At 39.8% G+C, this 19656-nt stretch overlaps 1 protein-coding gene across 2 annotated transcripts in view; it reads right to left on the bottom strand.

Moving 5' to 3' along the window:
* Positions 1 to 862: 862 nt before the first annotated feature.
* The window catches only part of FREM1 (FRAS1 related extracellular matrix 1), a 64177-nt gene continuing 45383 nt past the window's right edge, over positions 863 to 19656 (bottom strand). Inside the window, exons 28-37 of one of the 2 annotated variants that reach the window (XM_017823701.1) lie at positions 17949 to 18078; positions 16489 to 16561; positions 15466 to 15615; positions 14022 to 14260; positions 13219 to 13266; positions 12781 to 12939; positions 12387 to 12512; positions 11586 to 11701; positions 3546 to 3631; positions 863 to 2242 (exon numbers count right to left, since the gene is read on the bottom strand). In XM_017823701.1, coding sequence (XP_017679190.1) covers positions 2043 to 2242; positions 3546 to 3631; positions 11586 to 11701; positions 12387 to 12512; positions 12781 to 12939; positions 13219 to 13266; positions 14022 to 14260; positions 15466 to 15615; positions 16489 to 16561; positions 17949 to 18078 — 1327 coding nt within the window. In that variant the 3' untranslated portion in view covers positions 863 to 2042. Of the gene's footprint in view, positions 2243 to 3545; positions 3637 to 11585; positions 11702 to 12386; positions 12513 to 12780; positions 12940 to 13218; positions 13267 to 14021; positions 14261 to 15465; positions 15616 to 16488; positions 16562 to 17948; positions 18079 to 19656 lie in introns of both variants that reach the window. The other variant, XR_001876230.1, reaches the window with a different exon arrangement.

The raw sequence follows: 19656 nt of genomic DNA, 5'->3' as shown, positions 1-19656 counted from the left end.
TTTATGCTTGTGTCTCTCTTAGTCAGCTTTCCCTGGAGTTCCATAACACACCACTGAGAGATCTCAAGAATACTTTTTTAGATGCTAATTTTTTTTCTGTAATGAAAACTATCAGAAATAAAATCAGATCTGGATGGGTACTCAGGAGTACCTGGTTTGGAGATAATTAGCCTATATATGTTGATTTAGAAAACTCCTTAAACAAAAGAGTTAATGTCTAGAAAAAGTGTCTAGAAGCTTGTCATAAATATTATCATAAAAAAAAAAGGAAAAAAAAAAAGGAAAAAATAGAGAGAAATCCTGGAAATATTTTTGTCTGTATCTGTTGATAGCAACAATAAGGGTGAGGAAGCTCTGCAGTTCTTTTTTCTCTGATTTTGTAATACACTCATGTTTATAGGCAACAGCCCTTTCAGAAAGGTTCTTTCCTATATACAAAGACTGTCCAGCTACTCACATGCATATTGATTTAACTTGTCACAGGCAAGGAGGGAGGATGAGTAACCAATGCACACCAGAGGCAAGGAAGAGGGATATATAACCCCTGAAAGTGTCTCTCAGCCCAGAGAGGAGAGGTGATTCTGTTGCATCCGTCCCTTGCAGGACTGAGAAATTGCTGTGAGAAACCTTAGAAGGAGGTTTTGCACCTTTGGGGCAAAATTGATCCAGAGGCTGGCTGAATAGATGATTAAGGGGAGGATCAACTGGTGGCAGCTGGCAGACAGATGGGGGGGATGAGAGTTCATAGGTACAGGGCAAATTTACCCCACTCAGTACCAGACCAACTGTCACCCACTGGGCAAAGAGAGGGTTTGAGGGGAGCTTTAATTTTATATTTTTGGGGAAACTTATGCCTGGTTTCTTTTTTTTTTTTTTAATGTTAAAGCCGGCAGTAAGAAGGTCCTAAAGCAAGCTTTTGACAGGTCAAATATAAATTTATTACAATGTTACAAAATGGTTATACTGCAACTGTGTATATCTAAAATAATAACTTATGGCCAGCTGGTTTTTTTCCCATTAACGGCTGATTTTAAACTCTTTCTCAGAAATAAATCTGGATTTTTAAATATTATTCATAAACCTCAAATCTCTAATAAGGACTTAGATTAATACTATTCAAAAGCCATATCTGCTTTAGTACAAAATATGTCTCATGATTACATTGGTTTATACACACATATAAATCCTATTGATGTTCATGTGTCACTGAATATCCCAAGATAATATTCTAGGATTAAGCTTCAATATTTTTTTAATAAATCATTCTTTTGATATAACATTAGATGTAAAGATGTCCCATTATTTAATTACACTAAAAATTACACCAGTATCCTGCAATTCAAAAAAACAATTAAAAATTTTGGTTAGGAATATGAAACAATATGCAACTCTGTATGAACAGATCCATAGGGATCCAAAGTTGGCCTTGGGAGGTAGAAAAAAAAACCCAAACTTTGCTCCTGTTGTACTCTGTCACTAAATCCAGCCATTGGTACTTTTGTAAGACACTGCACTAAGGCATCAACTAAACAAGCCCTGTGTACTTACATGATGTCACTCCCCTCATCACCCAAGAGGACCTGGTTCTAGCCAAAAGTCTGCCCCCATTTTCACCCCCAGCAGTCTTCCTCCTTTTGTGACTGCAGTTTTTATTGCAAACAAATTAAAGCAACAGCCAATTCACAACCCCTCCTTAAGAGCAGAGCAAAGCAAATCAACTGATTTGCTACTTTTTTTTTTTTTAAGTACTTTTACACAGAAGTGCGATGAAAGCTTTGAGGCCTAACTTTTTGGTGTAAAAATACATACGAGTAAGTGATACATCAGTGTCTTTGGGGAGAATTCAAAACCTAATCTAGACTTAAACTTTGCAGTGGACCTCTATACCTTGGTTAGAGGCAGTGCATCTGCACCTCTGGCAGCATGTAATATAAACCTTGCTGATAATCAGGACAGTTTTCTAACTACACTCCCATGTCTGCAGATAACACACTGAAACAGCATGAATGTCCACTTATGCTTTCACAGGCATCCTCCATTCCTTACAACTTTCTTGAACATATATAGCTGTTTGGTCTGACATTCTTGCAGTCAGTTGCTTGCCATTTTCCTCGCTTCTGCACAAATACACAATTTCTTCCTCTCACTGGAAAGCGGTTGGAGCCTCTTCTCCAGTTTATGTAGGTTACAGGTTCTCCTCCATTCCACTCCCAATGTCCAGGATTGACTTGGTCATTCAAGCCTGTGTGAAATTAGTAAGACCAAATCAGTGATGTTTATTGTCTCTGGAGCCCGATGCCAAGAGAAGTATGTTGTTCTATATCTTTGTTGAAAAATGCATACAATTTAGCGCTGAGAAAAACCCATCTGATGGAACACAAATAAAACACAATTTAGTATTTAATTAGGCCACTTGAATCACAATTAGGGCCATCTGAATAAGAAAAACATACTTTTCCACATTAGCGCCTATCTAAAATGTTTTTCCTCTTTCCATCTATCACATGTCTATGCCTTCACAGGTTTCTGTTCTGATACTTGAGATAGCAAGGAGAATATTATATTCTAGTCTGGGCAGCCTCAGATGCCTTCAGATTTCTTCTGAATGTAAAATCCTGCAGATGTTTTTAGACCTTGTTTACACCATTTAGATTAACAGTTGTAAAATTAGGTTGTGTTAATTAGTACAACATAAAACATATCTTTTCACTTAGCCTCTGAGTTACTAAGAGGATAAGGTGGGTGACATATTTTTAGATAAGACTTGTCTTCTTAAGAGTGACCAAGATCAGAAAATTGACATAACAGTCTTGTAGTCTTTATTCTTGTCAGCAGAATTTATTTCTCTCAGGTTAACAAAATCATGAGACCACTAAACAAGATTCCAAACTAACTGTATTTTTTAAAGTTAATTTAGTATAGCTAGTAAATTAATCTCAGAAAATTACTTAGAGCTGACAATTGCAGATCAGAATTGAAAAATAAGAACCAAATTGAGGACAGTATAGCAGAAACAAGAAGACCCATCTGAATTCTTTCCACTTCTCACTAAATATAATGTGCATAATAAGAACTAGCTAAATCTAAAATGATATGATGAAATGTTCATCTAATTAATTCATAAGAATTCTGACACAAGATGGCATCATTAATTTAGCAGGAACATACATAATTGTTTAAAGTTAAAACTAACAAATAAAAAAAGCTAAATTAAAGATAAATAAAATAACAGTCAAAAGAACGGTGAGATAAATAAAAGTGTAGGAGCTATTTTCATCAGCTTGTGTTAAAATGGGAAAGGTTTCAAGACAAAAACTATCCAGCAATGGGCAACACGATAAACTCTTCTTTTTGATAAAGACTTATAAAATTAGTGAGGTAAATTATGCTTTTGGCTTATGCTTTGCTCTGAACTAATAAAAGCAGCAGAAAGTTGAGTACAATGCAATGTTTGAAAACTGGGCTGGAACTGCGGTGGCAGTTCCTGCTTTTCAAGGTGCACAGGAATTCAATGGTCAGAGAGGACAGGCAGTGGATATACTTGCCTATCCAAAAGGGCATCCTCCCACCGAAGTCCCACAGCCACTGCATGTGTTGTTCATTAGCCACACTTGCTAGACTCCCCAGGTATCTAGGCTCAAGAAGAGAGGACAGAGTAATTAGCATTCCACAGAGTGACAGACAGGTCAACTTATCAACAAGGGGCACTGGTTCTAGTATAAAGCATATAAGTAACTTGTCACAGGAAAAAAAACCCATGACTTACTGAAATGAAAGAATAATTACATGGAAATAAAGTCTTAAAATTGTGGATTACGTGGAGAGGAACCAAAGTCCTAGTCTCATTTTTCTAACAGAAAAATTGAATCAGCTGAGCAACTGAAAAAAAAGGTATACAGAAAATATGTGCCTCATATTCACAAACTGTGTTTTAAACCATTAGCACAATTATTGATACCATATTTTCCATAAAATAATAACTTCCTTCACAAAAATCCAAGCCACTGAAAGAAAAGCCAGTTTCACTCATTTGGTAGTAGAGCAGACTGTATCTTTTTAAAATCAGGTTCTGAAAAGACTGAAGCTTTGAGTAACAGATTTAAGTGGTGGTGTGGTTCTGAAAAGTAATCTTAGAATGTCCTGAGTTGGAAGGGACCCACAAGGATCATTGCAGTCCAACTCCTGGCCCTGCACAAGACAGCTCCAAGAATCACACTGTGTGCCTGAGAGCATTGTCCAAACACTTCTTGAACTCTGTCAGGCTTGGTACTGTGACCACTTTCATGGGGAGCCTGTTCCAGCACCCAACCACCCTCTGGGGGAAAGAATCTTCCCCTAATATCTAAGCTAAATCTTCCCTGTCACAGCTAACACATGCACCCTCTAAAATCAACATTCAGGCTGTCACATCATTCCCTGTATTTCTCTCTTCTCCACCTATCCCACCCTCTTTCTTCTTTAGTATTTTCATCCTTTTCAATTTTGCCTTTCAGTTGAGGTATTCTGTTTTTCCATTCTTTTATGAACCTGCACTCGGTAAATGCAGGTATACCATGGGTTTCCCAAGTTGCTCGTCACAAGAAGTTTCATATCTGAAAAGGTTTTGAGGAGCAGCCCATTCTTCAGAGGGTTGTCTACAATGACTACACATTTAATTCACAATGGAGAGCAGTTGTGGTGTGTATAAAGCAGACTATTTCTGAATTAAGTCAATGTATAAGTTCTGCTCTGCATTTGTACCTAAAGAATGCCATATACAAAGGAGTATTTGCAAACCCTAGCCACTGAGTGGCCTTGCCACTGACAAGTCTTCCAACTGGTACCAAACATGCAAGCACCTGCAGGCTGCTCTTAAGCCATTTAGAGGCCAATCTAGATCCTGAAGTATTAAGACAAATGGTATTCTTCAAATTTGTCAGACACTGTCAGCCATCAGTGGCTTCATTCTCCTATTTATCCATCTTTCTGTCTGCACTGATATCATGTCAGCTTTTTACATGTCATGCCTGCTGTTGCCATCTCTCTGATGCTGTCATGTCTGTCCGATATTTCTGACTGCCACTCAATCTAACAGTGATTCCAGCCCTTTCAGCCTCTCATAACATCCCGGGTGATGCTTGATAGGGCCAAAGCAAACAACACTGCTCATCAGAACATGTTTTAAGAGAGCAAAAACCCCTTTTGTAGAAGCAGATTAAGCCAACGGCTTTATGAGGTTTTGCTAATTTCAGTACTTTTGCCAGTAAACAGAGACAAAAGATCACTATTGCTCCAAATGAAGTAAAGACTGTCTTAAGAGCTGGAACAACAACCAGGTCTCAAGAATTACAGGACAGACGTGAGTCCACTATGGAGACCATGAACAGATCTTGGGGTTCAAGCCCACCATCAGGCCTGCTGCCCAGTTAGAGACCCATGCCTGGAGCTCCATTCCTGTTACTGCCATCTACCTCTTCTGAGAGTAGTGATCCCATGCATTCCATATGATGCCACACAAGACAGGGAAGCAGCAAAAATTTACATCAGGAGGAGTTCAGAGTAGTAGTCCACAAATATTCTACACAGTCCCTACTGCACAAATGGACCATTCCTTAATTTGGACCCAGAAGGGAATAGTACAAAACAAATTCATTGTAATGCTGATGGAGGATGCTCCTGCTGCCAAGGCCTCCTCCATTATCCCTGCAAGTCAACCAAAACAGCAGGGGGTGGAGTCGCTCTCTGCTCTACTTTGCATGGTGGATCTGCCAAGGCCTGCAGGACAGCTGGGTGTTAGCCCTCACTTGTGGAATCATGGCTGGTCTAGACAAGTAATATAGGTCCAGTCAGGGACCCTCTAAGTTCAGGGACCACCAGAAAACAAAAGGATGTCTCAAATGAGCCAAGTTTGCAGATGATACAAAACTGGGAGGGGCTGTTGACTCCCTCAAAGCAGGGAGGCCCCGCAGAGAGACCTTGACAAATCAGAGGGCTGGGCAATCACCAACCAAACAAAGTACAACAAGGGGAAGTGACGGATTCTGCACCTGGAATGTTTGGACAGACTGGGGAATGAGATGCTGGAAAGCAGTGCCACAGAAAGGGACCTGGGGATCCTGGTCAAAGGCAAGTTGAATCTGAGTCAGCAATGCCCTGGCAGCCAGAAGGGCCAACCATGTCCTGGGGGCATCAGGCAAAGCTTCGTCAGTCAGTTGAGGGAGGGGATTGTCCCACTCTGCTCTGCACTGAGGCGGCCTCACCTTGAACATTGTGTCCAGTTTGGGGCACTGCAATATAAGAAAGATATTAAGCTCTTAGAGAGAGTCCAAAGGAGGACAATGAAGATGGTGAAGGGCCTTGAGGGGAAGCCATATGAGCAGCAGCTGAGGTTAGTTGGTCTTTTCAGCCTGGAGAAGAGGAGATCAAAGGGGAGACCTCATTGCAATTACAACTTCCTTGTGAGGGGAAGAGGAGGGGCAGGCACTGATCCCTTCTCTGTGCTGACCAGAACCCAAGGGAATGGCCTGAAATTGTGTCAGGGGAGGTTTAGGTTGGGTATTAGGAAAAGGTTCTTCCCCTAGAGGGTAGTTGGGCACTGGAACAGACTCCCCAAGGCAGTGGTCACAGCACTAAGTCTGACAGAGTTCAAAAAGCATTTGGACAACACTGAGGCACATGGTATGAGTCTTGGGGATGGTCTGTGCAGGGCTAAGGATTGGACTCAATGATGCTTGTGGGTCCCTTTCAACTCAGCATACTCTGTAATTCTGTGTACACTTTCCTCACACAGAGGTGTGGTGGGATGGCTCAGAAACATTGCTCATGTCTTTCAAAAGGGGTTAGCAACTGCCTGGTAGGGTTCGAGATTGTGCACCCGCTTATTGTACAGGTTCCCAAAACTGCACCCAGTGAAGCTCTCCGCAGGACTTCAACTGTGTCTCTCATCACAGTGAAATTTTGTGCATGGCATTTGTGCCTCTGTGTCCCAAGCGTGACATGCTTCCACTCTTCTGGGCCCATCTACCAGGCACTGAATCTCCAGTGAGCTGACATAAGCTCTTGGAAAGTATTGTACTCCATCTTCTTCTGCAGACAAAAAGTCCAGGAAAGCAGGCTCAGTTAATTCAGGGCGTTCTCTCAGGCTAACTGCTTCAGCAGGAGGATACCATTTCCCCTCACAGTGACTGTGGTCGCACTGACCAAATTTGGGGCTAAGGAGAGGTTTGGGCAGCAGTTTCTGTGGTATCACTACTAGCTGACCAAGAGCAAAAATAAAGCATTTTATCTAGCTTCTGTTTAAGGACACTCAAAATCCAGGAACTAAGAAAGTTACTTCAGGTAAGCATACTTACTCCTGTTATTTCAATTGTCTTAGAAAATGTGAAAACAAAAAGTACCATTCTGTGTCAGTAACTACTGTATCATTTATGACATACAGGGGTGGTCTGAGAAATACGTTTCAGACTTTTACTTCAATCCACATACCAGAGAGAGACTTCAGCACTGTGAAAGGAAAGCACTGAAATAGTTATAACGTTATCTAATCTTTTCTCTATAGGAGTGCTTTCTAAATACAGCCTGAGAAACACGCATTATTGAAGACAGAACAACTGTTCTAATTGTTGCACCTAATTAGGGGGTTATATGTGTTGCAGGGAAATGAGATCAGTCCTGAAGGAACATACCACTTCTGATAATATTAATTACTGAACCTCTAGGCAGAGCGTCAGACACCGGAAATGACAAGATAACATTATTTATGGAGTTGTGTAAATCTAACACTTCCTAATGTAAATTACTCAAGATAAGGAGCCATGCTATATTTCTGTGTTAAAAAGCCCACTTGAAATTGTTCCTATGGGCTTTAAAATTTTTGCCATCAAATCAAGAGCATCCTTTATCTTTGAGCAGTTGCCTAAATTAAGGAAATATTTTGGGTAGCTATTGACCTTGAAGTAGAAGTGGAAAACACTTAGCACAAAGACTTTACTGATTTTCCATTAAATTATCCAATAAGTTTTAAAGAGTCTTGTACAATTTTGTTAAATTTAACCTCAGAAGAAGCACATTTGACTAGGTATGAAGGTCTCCATAGGACAAGAGAATATTTAATTTTAACTGTTGTAGTAAATCCACGTCCTATACTGATGTCGAAGAAGGTGGGGGGTGACTGAGAGGCTGCGCTCATCCCAGTCTTTTGTTTGGTCACCTATCCTGATGCCTTGAAATAGGTGTCTAGTGTTGCTTACAACACCTTGTCGTATTCAGAACATTCAGATGAGTGGCAGACACGATGCAGAGCTTGCAGGAGCCCTGCACTTCCAGAATGGCAGTTGAAAGTCAGACAAGATACAATAGACTCTAGGTACCTGAATTCCCATGCTGGAGTCACTCGTAATACTGTAAGTTAAACCTGTCACTTACAGAACCAGCACAGTTTTAGGAGAGGAGGGCAGCAGGCTCCATTCTGCTTTGCAGTAGGCAACACTGAGCCATCCTGAAGGATCTAACCTATTATGTTATATGTGGTTCTGCCTATGATTCCCAAGGATTGAAGCCATATGCAGCTAACACACTAACACCAAACAAAATAACTGCCCCTGACTTACACAGCTAGCAGTAAAGGATCTGAAATCTGACCATATTTGAGCTCTATTTAAATGTTCAAGAAGATAAAGGTATAATATGACTAACAAAGCAAAAGACACAACCGTGGGTTCTGTCTATCCAGTCCTGTTCCATCCCCTCAGTGGCAGCAGTGAAACCATCTCACATGTGAGTGAGCCCTGCTGTACTGACCCTTGGGGAGGATGTGTTCCTATGGGATAAACAAGAACTGTGACATAAATCACCAAAATTGCTTCTAAATCAGGCTGCTGTGGGATCACTCAGCCGTAATATCCCCCAGATGCTTCTCTTCATAGTGCCAAGAACCTCTTCATGCATACAAACAAACCTAGAGCAACTTGCATCATGACACACATTTATGTGTTCTGCATCTAACCTGCACATGGAAACTGAAGGAAAGGTTGGTATATTACCTGCAACAAATGGATGCGATGTGTGTCAATAAAAGCCCAAATCTGCATAAGCAGATCTGCATAAGCCCCTGCATATATAGTTATGTCCAGACAGCAACTGCTTACACAAGAAATTGATAGCATTGCTTTCATGGAATATAATCACACAATATCAGGTTGGAAGGAAACTCAAGGATCATCTGGTCCAACCCCTCTGGCAAAAGCACAGTCCAGCCAAGATGGGCCAGCACCCTGTCCAGATGAACCTTAAGGTGTCTGATGTCGGGGAATACGCCACTCCTCTGGGGAAACTATTCTAATGGATGGTCTCATTGTGAAAAAAAGTCTTCTCTTGTGTCTAACTGGAATCTCACCAGGAGTAACTTGTTCCCACTGCTGCTTATCTTTTGTACGTGACTCCTTGTAGAAAGGGAGTCTCCATCTTCCTTGTAGAATCCCTTTAAATGCTGGAACATGGTGATAAGGGCTCCCCTAAACCTTCTTTCCTCAAGTGGCAGGCTTTCCAGTCTTTTGATCATCTGTGTGGCCCTTCTCTGTACCGTCTGCAGCCTGCCCACTTCTTTTTTGTACAGCTTGTTGCCCACTCCATCAGCTCAGGATAGCAATGTTTCCTCAAGGAGGCTAGGAGGTTGGTTACTTGGAGACTGTTAGTGAATCAACTTTAACAGTGCTTGTGCTTTTCCCCTGTTCTGTGTAATAGAAAAAGTCTAGCAAGACAAATGAATAGAAGTTTAAAGTAATGTCATTTTTGGAGTAATAAAAAATTATTCTTTTTCAGTGAAGTTGGCTGATTTACTGAAAGTCAATTCTAATATTTTCATTTAATGCTTGCTTGATCTATTAAAAATTGAGATTGACCTCCATGTTGGTTTTACTTCCTTGTTTGAAATATCAACTATTTAAATGTCAACAGAGTAAGCATTAATAACAGAAATACCACAATCAGTGGCAGTGGTGATTGCCAGGAGGAGCTGGGAAAAAGCACAGAACAAAATTTACTAAGTTATCTTCTTGTCTCATTTTAAGACAATGTGTTCCTGCGATTGTGCTTTTGTAAATCAATTCCATATGGAGGACAGGAGGACTTCGTTTACCAGGATAAAGCTTTCTAAGTCTATGCTAGTATGACATTAATTGAATCATCACTGCCCTAGGATTCATTTCCTTGTGGACTCAGTGATATGCCTTGACATTTTGTGCAGGTGTTTAACACAGACATTTACTTACTGTTGCTTTCATTTATTTACTGCTCTTCAGTTTAATATCTACATTGTACAGTATAGCCTTCATCAAGAAGTTACCACCTACAAAAAATATGGGTCCCCAGAAGCACACTCTTTTTGGAGATGGGAAACACCTCCCAGTAGAGTGACATATATTCCCAAGGTATCAATTGAACATTGAAGCCTTCAGAAAAAAAAATAAAATATCACTATTTACAGCTTTTTTTGCATAAATACCATAATAAATGCAGACAATAGAAAACAATTTCAGGAGCCGAAATTTTAAGTAAACCAAGTAGTCATGTGAAATTTGGGGTGAGCTCACAAGAGCAGGTAACATTTACATTTTAGCAAAGAATATCTTCCAATAGCTGGGAGGTATTAGAACCAACACTTTTATTTTGTATGTTACCAAGACAACATGATCTGGCATAACTGAGTGGAATGAATCAAGGTTTGTTATGCATGCTTGGCCGTGATTCATGTTTCCTGCATGTCCTTCCATTGCTTATGGAATATATTCTGTTTCTTTCATTTCCGAGTCTTCCCTGTTCTAATTTTCCTTTTACGGAGTAATGGAGAGGTCTTTTTAAGCCCTTGCTATTGTTCAGATTGGTCTTTGACCTGATGCTCATAATTCAGTACAAGGTAGAGAGAATGCATGATCCTAGGGCAAGCTTCATTTTACCATGGCTAGCATTTCTTCCAGTGCTAACTTAATGCTCTTAAAACCAAAATCACAAAGCAGATGCCCGAAGAGCAAGACTGTCAGGGTTTTTATTTGACTCTTGCTTTGAGACAACTATTACTGTTGTTGTTGTTGCTGCTGCTGCTGTTGTGGTTATGCCTTTATTTATCCTTAAAAAGTCAGAAACATACTGTTAAATTGAAAGTTAAAGTTTTCAAGTAGTTACAGAATCTGCAGAGCTGCATCTTCAGAAAAATACAGTGAGGCACACAGGAGCTGGCAACCTCTTACTGTTGCTATATCAAGTGAAGGTAGAGCCAAGGAAGTGGTGGGTCAGAGAGGATGAAAGTCTGAGTCATTGCTGTATTTCTCTTCTCTCAGACTAACTCTCCCATTAGGAAATATCCTTAATGCAAGTGGACAACGTTGGAAATTTGTGCTGGGAATACAGTAGCATCACCACCTGAAACTTTATGAGACTAACAGTATTTCTATCCGCCACTGGGTCTGTATCCCAAAAATTGTTCTGTTTTTTTGGGAACTGTGCAGAACAGCCAAATTGGGGCATATCTGATTAAATTTGGCCTCAAGAGCAGCATTCAGCTCAGGGCAACAGCAGTGCACATCAAACACATTTGCATGGTGGTCGCTTACTGTTCTCTGCAAGCCCGAGCAGCAGTGTTCCAGGTGACCTTGTGATTCACTACCAGGAAGTAGCAGCTGCCTTCATGATAACTCCATCCAGAAGGACATTTCTTCATGCTTACCTCCTAAAATAAAAGAAGAAAAGGTAAAACAGACTTATGCTCACAGTGATCTGTGAGCAGATGTCTGTGCACAGATAGTCTGTACACTAATGCCCAGAATTAAACTGAGCATGAACTTCAATGTGTATCAATAAAGCTACAGCATTGCTTAAAAGATTTAATTAAATAAGTGCTTGCCAGAGGAGGCTACAATTTATAATTAGTAGTTTTAATGGTGACAACAGGTTTCAGTTCAAAAATCCTCTAAAGAGATTGTATTAGTTTGGACACCACTGACTGTGTCCTGCAGTCTGCATAGGGAATGCAGTGCAACAAAATTCAGCATAACATCGTATGTGATGGAGGGAATGTATGTTTACAGAATACCTAAGTAAGCTAATTTCACTAACTGCTACTCATTCGCTCACAGAGTTCATTCCCGAACTGTCTTATGCCCACATACTCACAAGCACCAAGGCACCAGTGCTCACATGGTTTGTCCAGGAGCACCTGTGGATGACAGAGAGGAAAGGCAACCCCAGCAGTCAAGTCCTCATCACAATTCTGGGAAACTTTTATTTCTACTGAAAGCAAACCTACTCTGGACAACACTTTTATTCCCTGTACAAGTGAAAAGAAAGTAATTTGTTTGAGAGTATCACTCATTGCAGACTCTGGCTTAGGTGCATACTCATGGCTACATTTTTACCTTGCCTTGGGAATTCCAGAATTTCCATGTTATCCCGTCACACTGAAATAACTTTTGAGTGCTTTCTTCATAATGCAAGAGACCCTTTAAATCTGGTGTACAGGCCTTCGGAAAAGAGTAGAAGTCCTGGAAAGAGAAAATGTCATTATAACATTAGAAGGAAAATAATTACACAAAACAAACAAGCAACATGAAATAGATTAATTAAGCCTTATATTAAAATTTTATGCCATGAAAACTTTTCAAAGGCTGAGTTGTTATCTGTGTATTGGTTAAGCTCGGCTTTGGAGTGGGAAGGGTTAGGCTGCAGAGCTCAGAGGTGTTAAATCAATTTGGAAAACAGCATGACTGAAGACAGATGGTGAAAATGCCTATGAAACAAAATGTTTCATACCTTATGTCTTGAACTTGGTTCAGATGCAAGTTCTGCCTTATCAGCCTGTGGGATTTCTATCTTCTTAGAGGAGATGACATTTACCTGTGGTTTTGCCCTCTTGTTAGTTTTAGCTGATGAGGTGTCATCCTCTATTTTGAGTGATACCATCCCATGATACTTTGTTTTACAGTATCACACATGCAAGAAGAATAAGAGAGGGAAAAGAGAGGGTTAGTACATCCAAGCAACTCTTAAATAAACTAAATAAATAATAATAAAAATTAATTATAATACAAATTGTTGTAAATCAAGGGAAAATTACACCAAAGGAAAAGAAAGATACATAGGAAAATAACATACTGGTCATAACAAATTATTAAAAGTGATAAAGCCTGGAAAGAACAGAATCAGAAAGAAATCACAGAAATGGATGACCAATACTCATAATGCTCTTACTTTGAAAACCACATCTGTTCCATTTCTAAATACAGATGAAGGCTGAACCTGAAAATAGCAGAACAGCAGAATGAGTTGAGCATATTCATGCATTATAGAAACAAATAGACTTTATGCAAAATTTACTACAAGATCTAGGTTATAAATCATGAAGAGCATGTCTAGGTTTTAGTTCTTTCTCTTTCAGAATAGAAATGGATAACCTCTGAAAACAGCCATTAAAAAGCACAAATTACAAGCGTCTTTATGAACGGATTCCATTAACTTTTAAGGTTACAGTAGCAGAAACTTATTAAACCACCTAGCTAAACCAATATAACTTAAGCAGGAAAATCAGGGCAAGATTTAAATGACTGTTTCCTGTTTAAGCTAACAGTATTTTCAGCTTTAGAGCTTCAGTACCAGATGTACAAGTTCTATACATTTGCCTGGCTCCACTGACTTCTTTCTTCTAACTGCCCCATAATTTATACAAAATGAGAGGCTTCATAATTGTTGAAGTTGTTTGATGCCTGTTTCCTGCCCCAAATCATGTTTTTCTTTCTCTCTTGCACACATGGATTTTTGTGGGTTTTTTTGTTTGTTTGGTATTGGTTTTGTTTTGGTTGGTTGGTTGGTTGGTTGTTTTTTTTATTTGCAGTATTTTTAAATAGCTTTCTGGTCTGATTCAGAGCAAACTCTGGTAGTTTATAGTTATTGTATGGTCAGGTAGGATCACTACAAAAATATGACAGTTTAATGAAGATATCACATCACGATAAATTCGCAAATCAGTCAATCACTGAACTACAGAAATGTCTTACTATTCTGCCATTTCCAGTCACTCTCAGCCTGGTCCTTGACAGATTCACCAAGCTGTGCTCCCGCCACGGGTCCCCTCCATGCTCTCTCATCCCTTTGGAAGGAGGCAGTGGGATCCCTTCCAGGGAAAAATTGCCAGGCCTGGAAGGTGATGAGGAGCCTTTGGAAACTGGAAACAGTGTTCCTCTCCCCCAGAAGCCATGCTTGCTTTGGCTAGAAGAATGGGAATAGCTGCACTGACCTGAAAACATAAAAATGGCAGATGGTCAGTTCTAACTGCATGAGCAGATAACTGGTCACGTTGATATGGGCACATAAACAGCTTGTCATTAAAAGTTGGATGATTCTTTCACTTGAAGTAGTTGATTTGCTGTTTGTTTAGTCATCCTCATTTCTGGGGTTGGCTATGACTATGATTGCAATGCTACCTATATATATGTATGTTTTCACATGTGATGCATCTGTCTACCCACAGGTCAGAATTTCAACCAAGCATCTGCTGAAAATACGTGTTTTTCTCCATATATTGGGGTTTGCAGTGCTGGTTTTTTGGTAAGAGAGACAGGTATCTTTAACTACCATTGGTGATACTTCCATCATGCCCAGACAATTTCCTCCTCTGAAATACAGGACACTATTGTTTCCACAAATTCAGTGTGTCAATTTACATTATGATTTACATTAGGAAAGTTAAGGAGAAAACAAATCTGAAATTTTGAAAGGATTTTTTATAACATGAAGCCTAATTCATTGCAACATAGGTATTTAAAATAGTTTCACTAAACACCAGAAGAAAAAACATTGTTAGGTTTTCAGAGGACTCAGATGCTTTGCTAGTTATTTCTATTTTTCTACAGCTTTTCTATTTTTGTGTTTCTACAGTTGCTTCTTTTTTGGTATGTTTTAGGCACACAGCATCTGACCACTGAAAAACACAATAATAATGCAGTCTTAAAAGCCTATACTCTGTAATGATCACTGCTGTGTGCTGTGAAGTTGTGGACTGTGTTCGTTAAGCATGGAACATATATTGCTAAGAGTTGGTTCATTTGTTAGATTTCTTTTTTGAAAGGAAAATAAATCTTTTGTAGAGATGTATAACTGCTAAACAATAACTGGGAAAAAACACAGTCTAATGGACATAAAAACATTTTTTCCCACTTTAATACATGAGAACTGAACTCATGTTGTTATGAAAAGCGTTTTCTTTCCTGGCACCTTTCTTATTTTGTGCTCATTGCTTTCTCCATGCTGTGTTTCCTCAGAGGATGCATATGATTGTGTGAGAGAATAAAGGGTTTGCAACTGCTGAGCCTGTTTTCTCTAAGAAGAAATTAAGCGGTTTGAACTAAAGGTGAGTGTTAGGAACAACTTGTGGTTGAAAATAGGTAACTACTCAGACAAGATTGTCCCACCATCTTAATGATGAGGATCAAAAGAGAATACCTCCTTTTGAGTCCAAAATTTTCACTACAGCTCTTGTCTGTGTGCCAAGAACAGCATTCACAGGGGAGTTCAGAACTACTTCAAAGACTTCATCATCTTCCTCTAATCCGTCACAGGTAATTGCTATATTCCATGTCTTGGTTGACATTCCTAATGAAAATAAACATTTTAATTACTCTTTAAGTGCTATTTCAATCAATCAGGATGTCAAAGAAATATATTAATTAACATGTCTGCAGCTAGAATGGAGTAGCTTGTGTATGCTATTGTGCTCCTACCAACTGACTGGACTCCTGCTGTTCTTCCAAATAACATTAAGTTTGAATTTGTTCCTGGGCAATGATGGTTCTGTTCAAGTGCACACAATGTAACAAAAAGCTGCTGTAGATGTGCAAAATGGCACTGGAGTACATAGATTTTAGTACATTGCAATTTTCAAGAGAAAATTGTGGGGTTTTTATCTAAAAAGCCTAATTTTAGAGATGGAACAGTTATTCAAAAGATCAGCAAATGGATCAAAGACTGTCTTAGATTGAAGTGCAACCTTTTAGGTGGATTTTATACTTGTTCACAAGATTTTTCCTTGGTTCCTTGCCTTTCATGAGTAACTTCTATCTTCCATTATGTGAATGAGAAAAGATTTTGTAACCCTTGAATAACTTCAGTTGTACTCAGTTTTGTTCAAATTTGTCTCTTGGGCTTTACTAATTATGACTGAAGTTTTTAAAGCATCTCACAGCTCAATTCAGGATGAGTCCTCCCCAGCCTAGCTGTAGGGAGATTAGGAGTCGTCATTTCAACACTTTTTATATTTTAACTGATGTAAAGGGACCCTATATCATCTCACCCTAAGTATTAAGGACACTAATTCACAAAGGAAGCCCTTCCAGAAAATGAGTCCAAGTGTCTTTAATACTATTTGGCTCCTCTAGTTAAAGATATGTAACAGATTTCACTTTCCAAAGCAAGAGTTTACATTTTCTGTGAATTAATTTTAGAATTATTCTGTGCACTGGTTCATACCTGGATCAAACTGAACAAGCTTAGAGGGAGTCGCTGTAAAGTCCTTTCCCAGCATAGCAGATATTTCATTGACCTGAGAAGAAATGAAGCAGTAAATGCCAAGCTGTGACCTGTTTCACCAAAGCACAGCATTCTGCTGTGTGCTGAAGCTATTGTGCACCTCTTCAAGGAGTCTCAAATAGACAGGCCAACCCATACATGTGCTTAGGCTGGAAAAAAAGATAAAGACCTAAAGAATATGTCTTGTGACGTACTACTGGCATTCTGTTCTTGCTCATGGCTTAAAATACACATCATCAAAAAAAAAATTTGCTGATCTTATAATTTTGCCTCATTCCCTCTCACATTGCTACTTGACAGCACGAGGTGACACTGCTGTTCTCTGTGCCTGGGGACCCTGCCATTACCTGGCCTCTGGACAGGCACATCCTGTCATCTCACAAAAGCAGCAACAACCTGGCCGCATTTTCTTATTTAGCTCTTTGTGATGTCTTGGAAGAAGTGTTTGCACACACAGCTGTCTGTCAGCCCCAAAGACTCTTCGGGATAGACAAGAACCCCTATATATGTAAATATAGGGACTCCAGCAACTCCCTGAATTTTCATAGGGGATCACCAGAGGACAACAGTTTCCACACTTGAGTTCTTGATACTGGGATCAATTTCACTGGTCTGTTTAGTCTAGTGACAATCAGAGTAGAATCATCGGAGCCCATGAAGGATAGGACAGGATAGCCCCCAGTGGAGTCAATAGCAAAATACCCACTAACTTCAGTAGAAGAATAAATCAAAATTGTGTTTCCAATCAGGGCTACAATCCTGAGAAACTGTGAGGGGAAGAAGTAGTATTTCTCTAGCAAGGGGAGATGGTAAAATCCTGGAAATTCCATTTTTATGAGGAAAGATAAAATTTGTGAAGGCAAGTTGCACAAAACCTGTTTTACAAAATTATAACGTGCAGGCTTCAGTCTAATTTTTTTGACAGTAGAGAGAGGCTGTCACTGAAGATATAGGGGTTTTTTAGGCTTTTTCCTAGGTTAAGGGTAGTAGGGGGAGAAATGGGAAACGCTACCATGGCTGTGTAGTTGAAACCTCTATAGCTCCTGGGCTTCTCCAGCCTGAGTAGGAGCCCCAAGGCCCTACATTGCTCAAAGCCTGGATTTTTAAGTGGCAAATCCTGGAAACCAAGCTTCTGAGCACAGTGCCAGAGGAAACTGCCTGCTTTACTTTTCCATCAAAACTGAAATACTTCTCCAAAACATTCCAGGTTTGGTTAATCAGCATTTCTACTTAAAACTCAGGAAGTTTTGTCAGAAATATTTCAGCCATCTGTGGTAGCAAGGACAATGTCCCAGTAAGTCTGGATTGAATCACATGGCCTACCTTTTAAGTCTGAGGAAGAAATTAGCAGGCTTATTTATTGCTAAGTTTACGTTCAGGACATTGGTTTTTGACTTTACCTTCACAGTGATAAAGGCAGACTCTACTGAGTGTCCTGCCCTGGTGATTTTCAGAGACACCACTCCTACGCTCTCACACACTTCATATGCAGTCTGTTGCATTTCAATCCGAGACCACCTTAGCTCCAATCTGTGGGAGAGGAAGGAATGCAGGTGTGAAGCAAAGGCACCCACCAGCCACCTCCAGCCCGTGATTGTGTGAAGAGCCATTTCTCTCCGACTGTTGATTTAGCCAATACACATACTGAGTCTTTCAACATGTGTGATTTAGCTGATTAGGAAGAGGCTGTAGTAAATCTTCCAGACCAACCCTCATCCACCCTAAACCAGGCCTGAACCTTGTTTCACAACCAAAGGGGTTCTGCAGGAAATTTGAGAAGAGCAGTTTATCTGTAACGCCAAACAGGCCAAGACAAGATATCACTTTTTGTCCTGCTTCCCTTTAGCCTTCTGGTTGTATTATACTCTCACTTCCCATTTTTTTGCTGCAATATCCTCCTTTCTGCCCACCTTCCTTCATTGATCCTCTACCTCTCCTCCTGTAGCATATAGAGCATGCTCTAAGACTTCACTGCCTCTGTGCCAGCACCCTCCCTACTCCCCTTACTTTACTACTCTGTGTACTTTGCTCTTCAACTCTTCACCCTGGCTGAGTTCAGGTGTTCCATACACTGAATTTTAGAATTGTTTATAGTGAAGGTGTGACTGAACCTCAGAAGATCGCATGCTGCACAGGGTAGTCAATAAAAATCTCACCTTTGTAAAAGCTGTGATAAAAATTATTGAGAGTCAGAGAGGAATGAAAGAAAGCGCAAAGAAAAAAATGAGCTGAGCTACTTACAAAATAATTTGAACTTTTCTTAAACCTTCTAGACCTTTCATGGTTGACTAGCTCTAACACCAGTGGAAGTTTCCTCCTGTCCTCCTTTATCCTCTGATGCTAATCTTGGGGGCAACCCATTTAGAAGCTGGTTTGCTTTATTTTTGCTAAACAGGATGGATGTGCCAGATGTAGCATTCAGCAGCATTCAGATAATAGCTGGGACATCAACAACAAATGAAATTTGTATTTTGAACCAGTGATCTTTAGATGATAAATAGTTTAAATAAAAAAGTATCTCACAAGCTTTTAAATCTAGTATTAAAATATTATTTTTTCACTTAAAGCCAAATTCCCCTTTGATCTGCTAATGTATAACTTCACTGAAACTCCTATTTTCCATTAAAAAGACCTTTTTTTTGCTCTCTTCCTAAAGTTGTGCTACACATTGGCATTCATAAACAAGAAGTCACACTTTACCACGAGAAGTGGCATCATGTAATGGTGGTTTTAATATTGGTTCCTCTGTAAGCCAGCACAGAGCAGCTGGGCAGTGCTCAGGCTGTCCATGTTCAGATGTGTTTGTGTATGGGGACATCTTTTGGCACAGCCCATAACTGCCTCCCTCCAGCTCTGCTTGAGCTCTGCTTGATCACTGTCCTCTCTCAAGCCTGCAGGGAAATGCTCTGCCCCTGGAGCCAGCTCTCTGCTCTTTTTCTTTCTCTATGAGTCTGGTTGGTGAGTGGCCAGTTTAGCCCAGGAAAATAGCATTGGTTATTTTTTTTGCAATTTTTATTACTTATTAAACAAGTTCATTTAACATTTAGTCCTATTTTCAGAAATTAACAGAAACATTGCCTATGCTGAAGGGCTACTCCTACTTAAAGC

This window comes from Lepidothrix coronata, unplaced genomic scaffold (genome assembly GCF_001604755.1).
Source record: "Lepidothrix coronata isolate B3197 unplaced genomic scaffold, Lepidothrix_coronata-1.0 Scaffold104, whole genome shotgun sequence".
Taxonomy (NCBI): Eukaryota; Metazoa; Chordata; class Aves; order Passeriformes; family Pipridae; genus Lepidothrix; species Lepidothrix coronata.
Note: the sequence above shows the minus strand (reverse complement) of the source record. Positions and strands in the feature narration are given on the sequence as shown.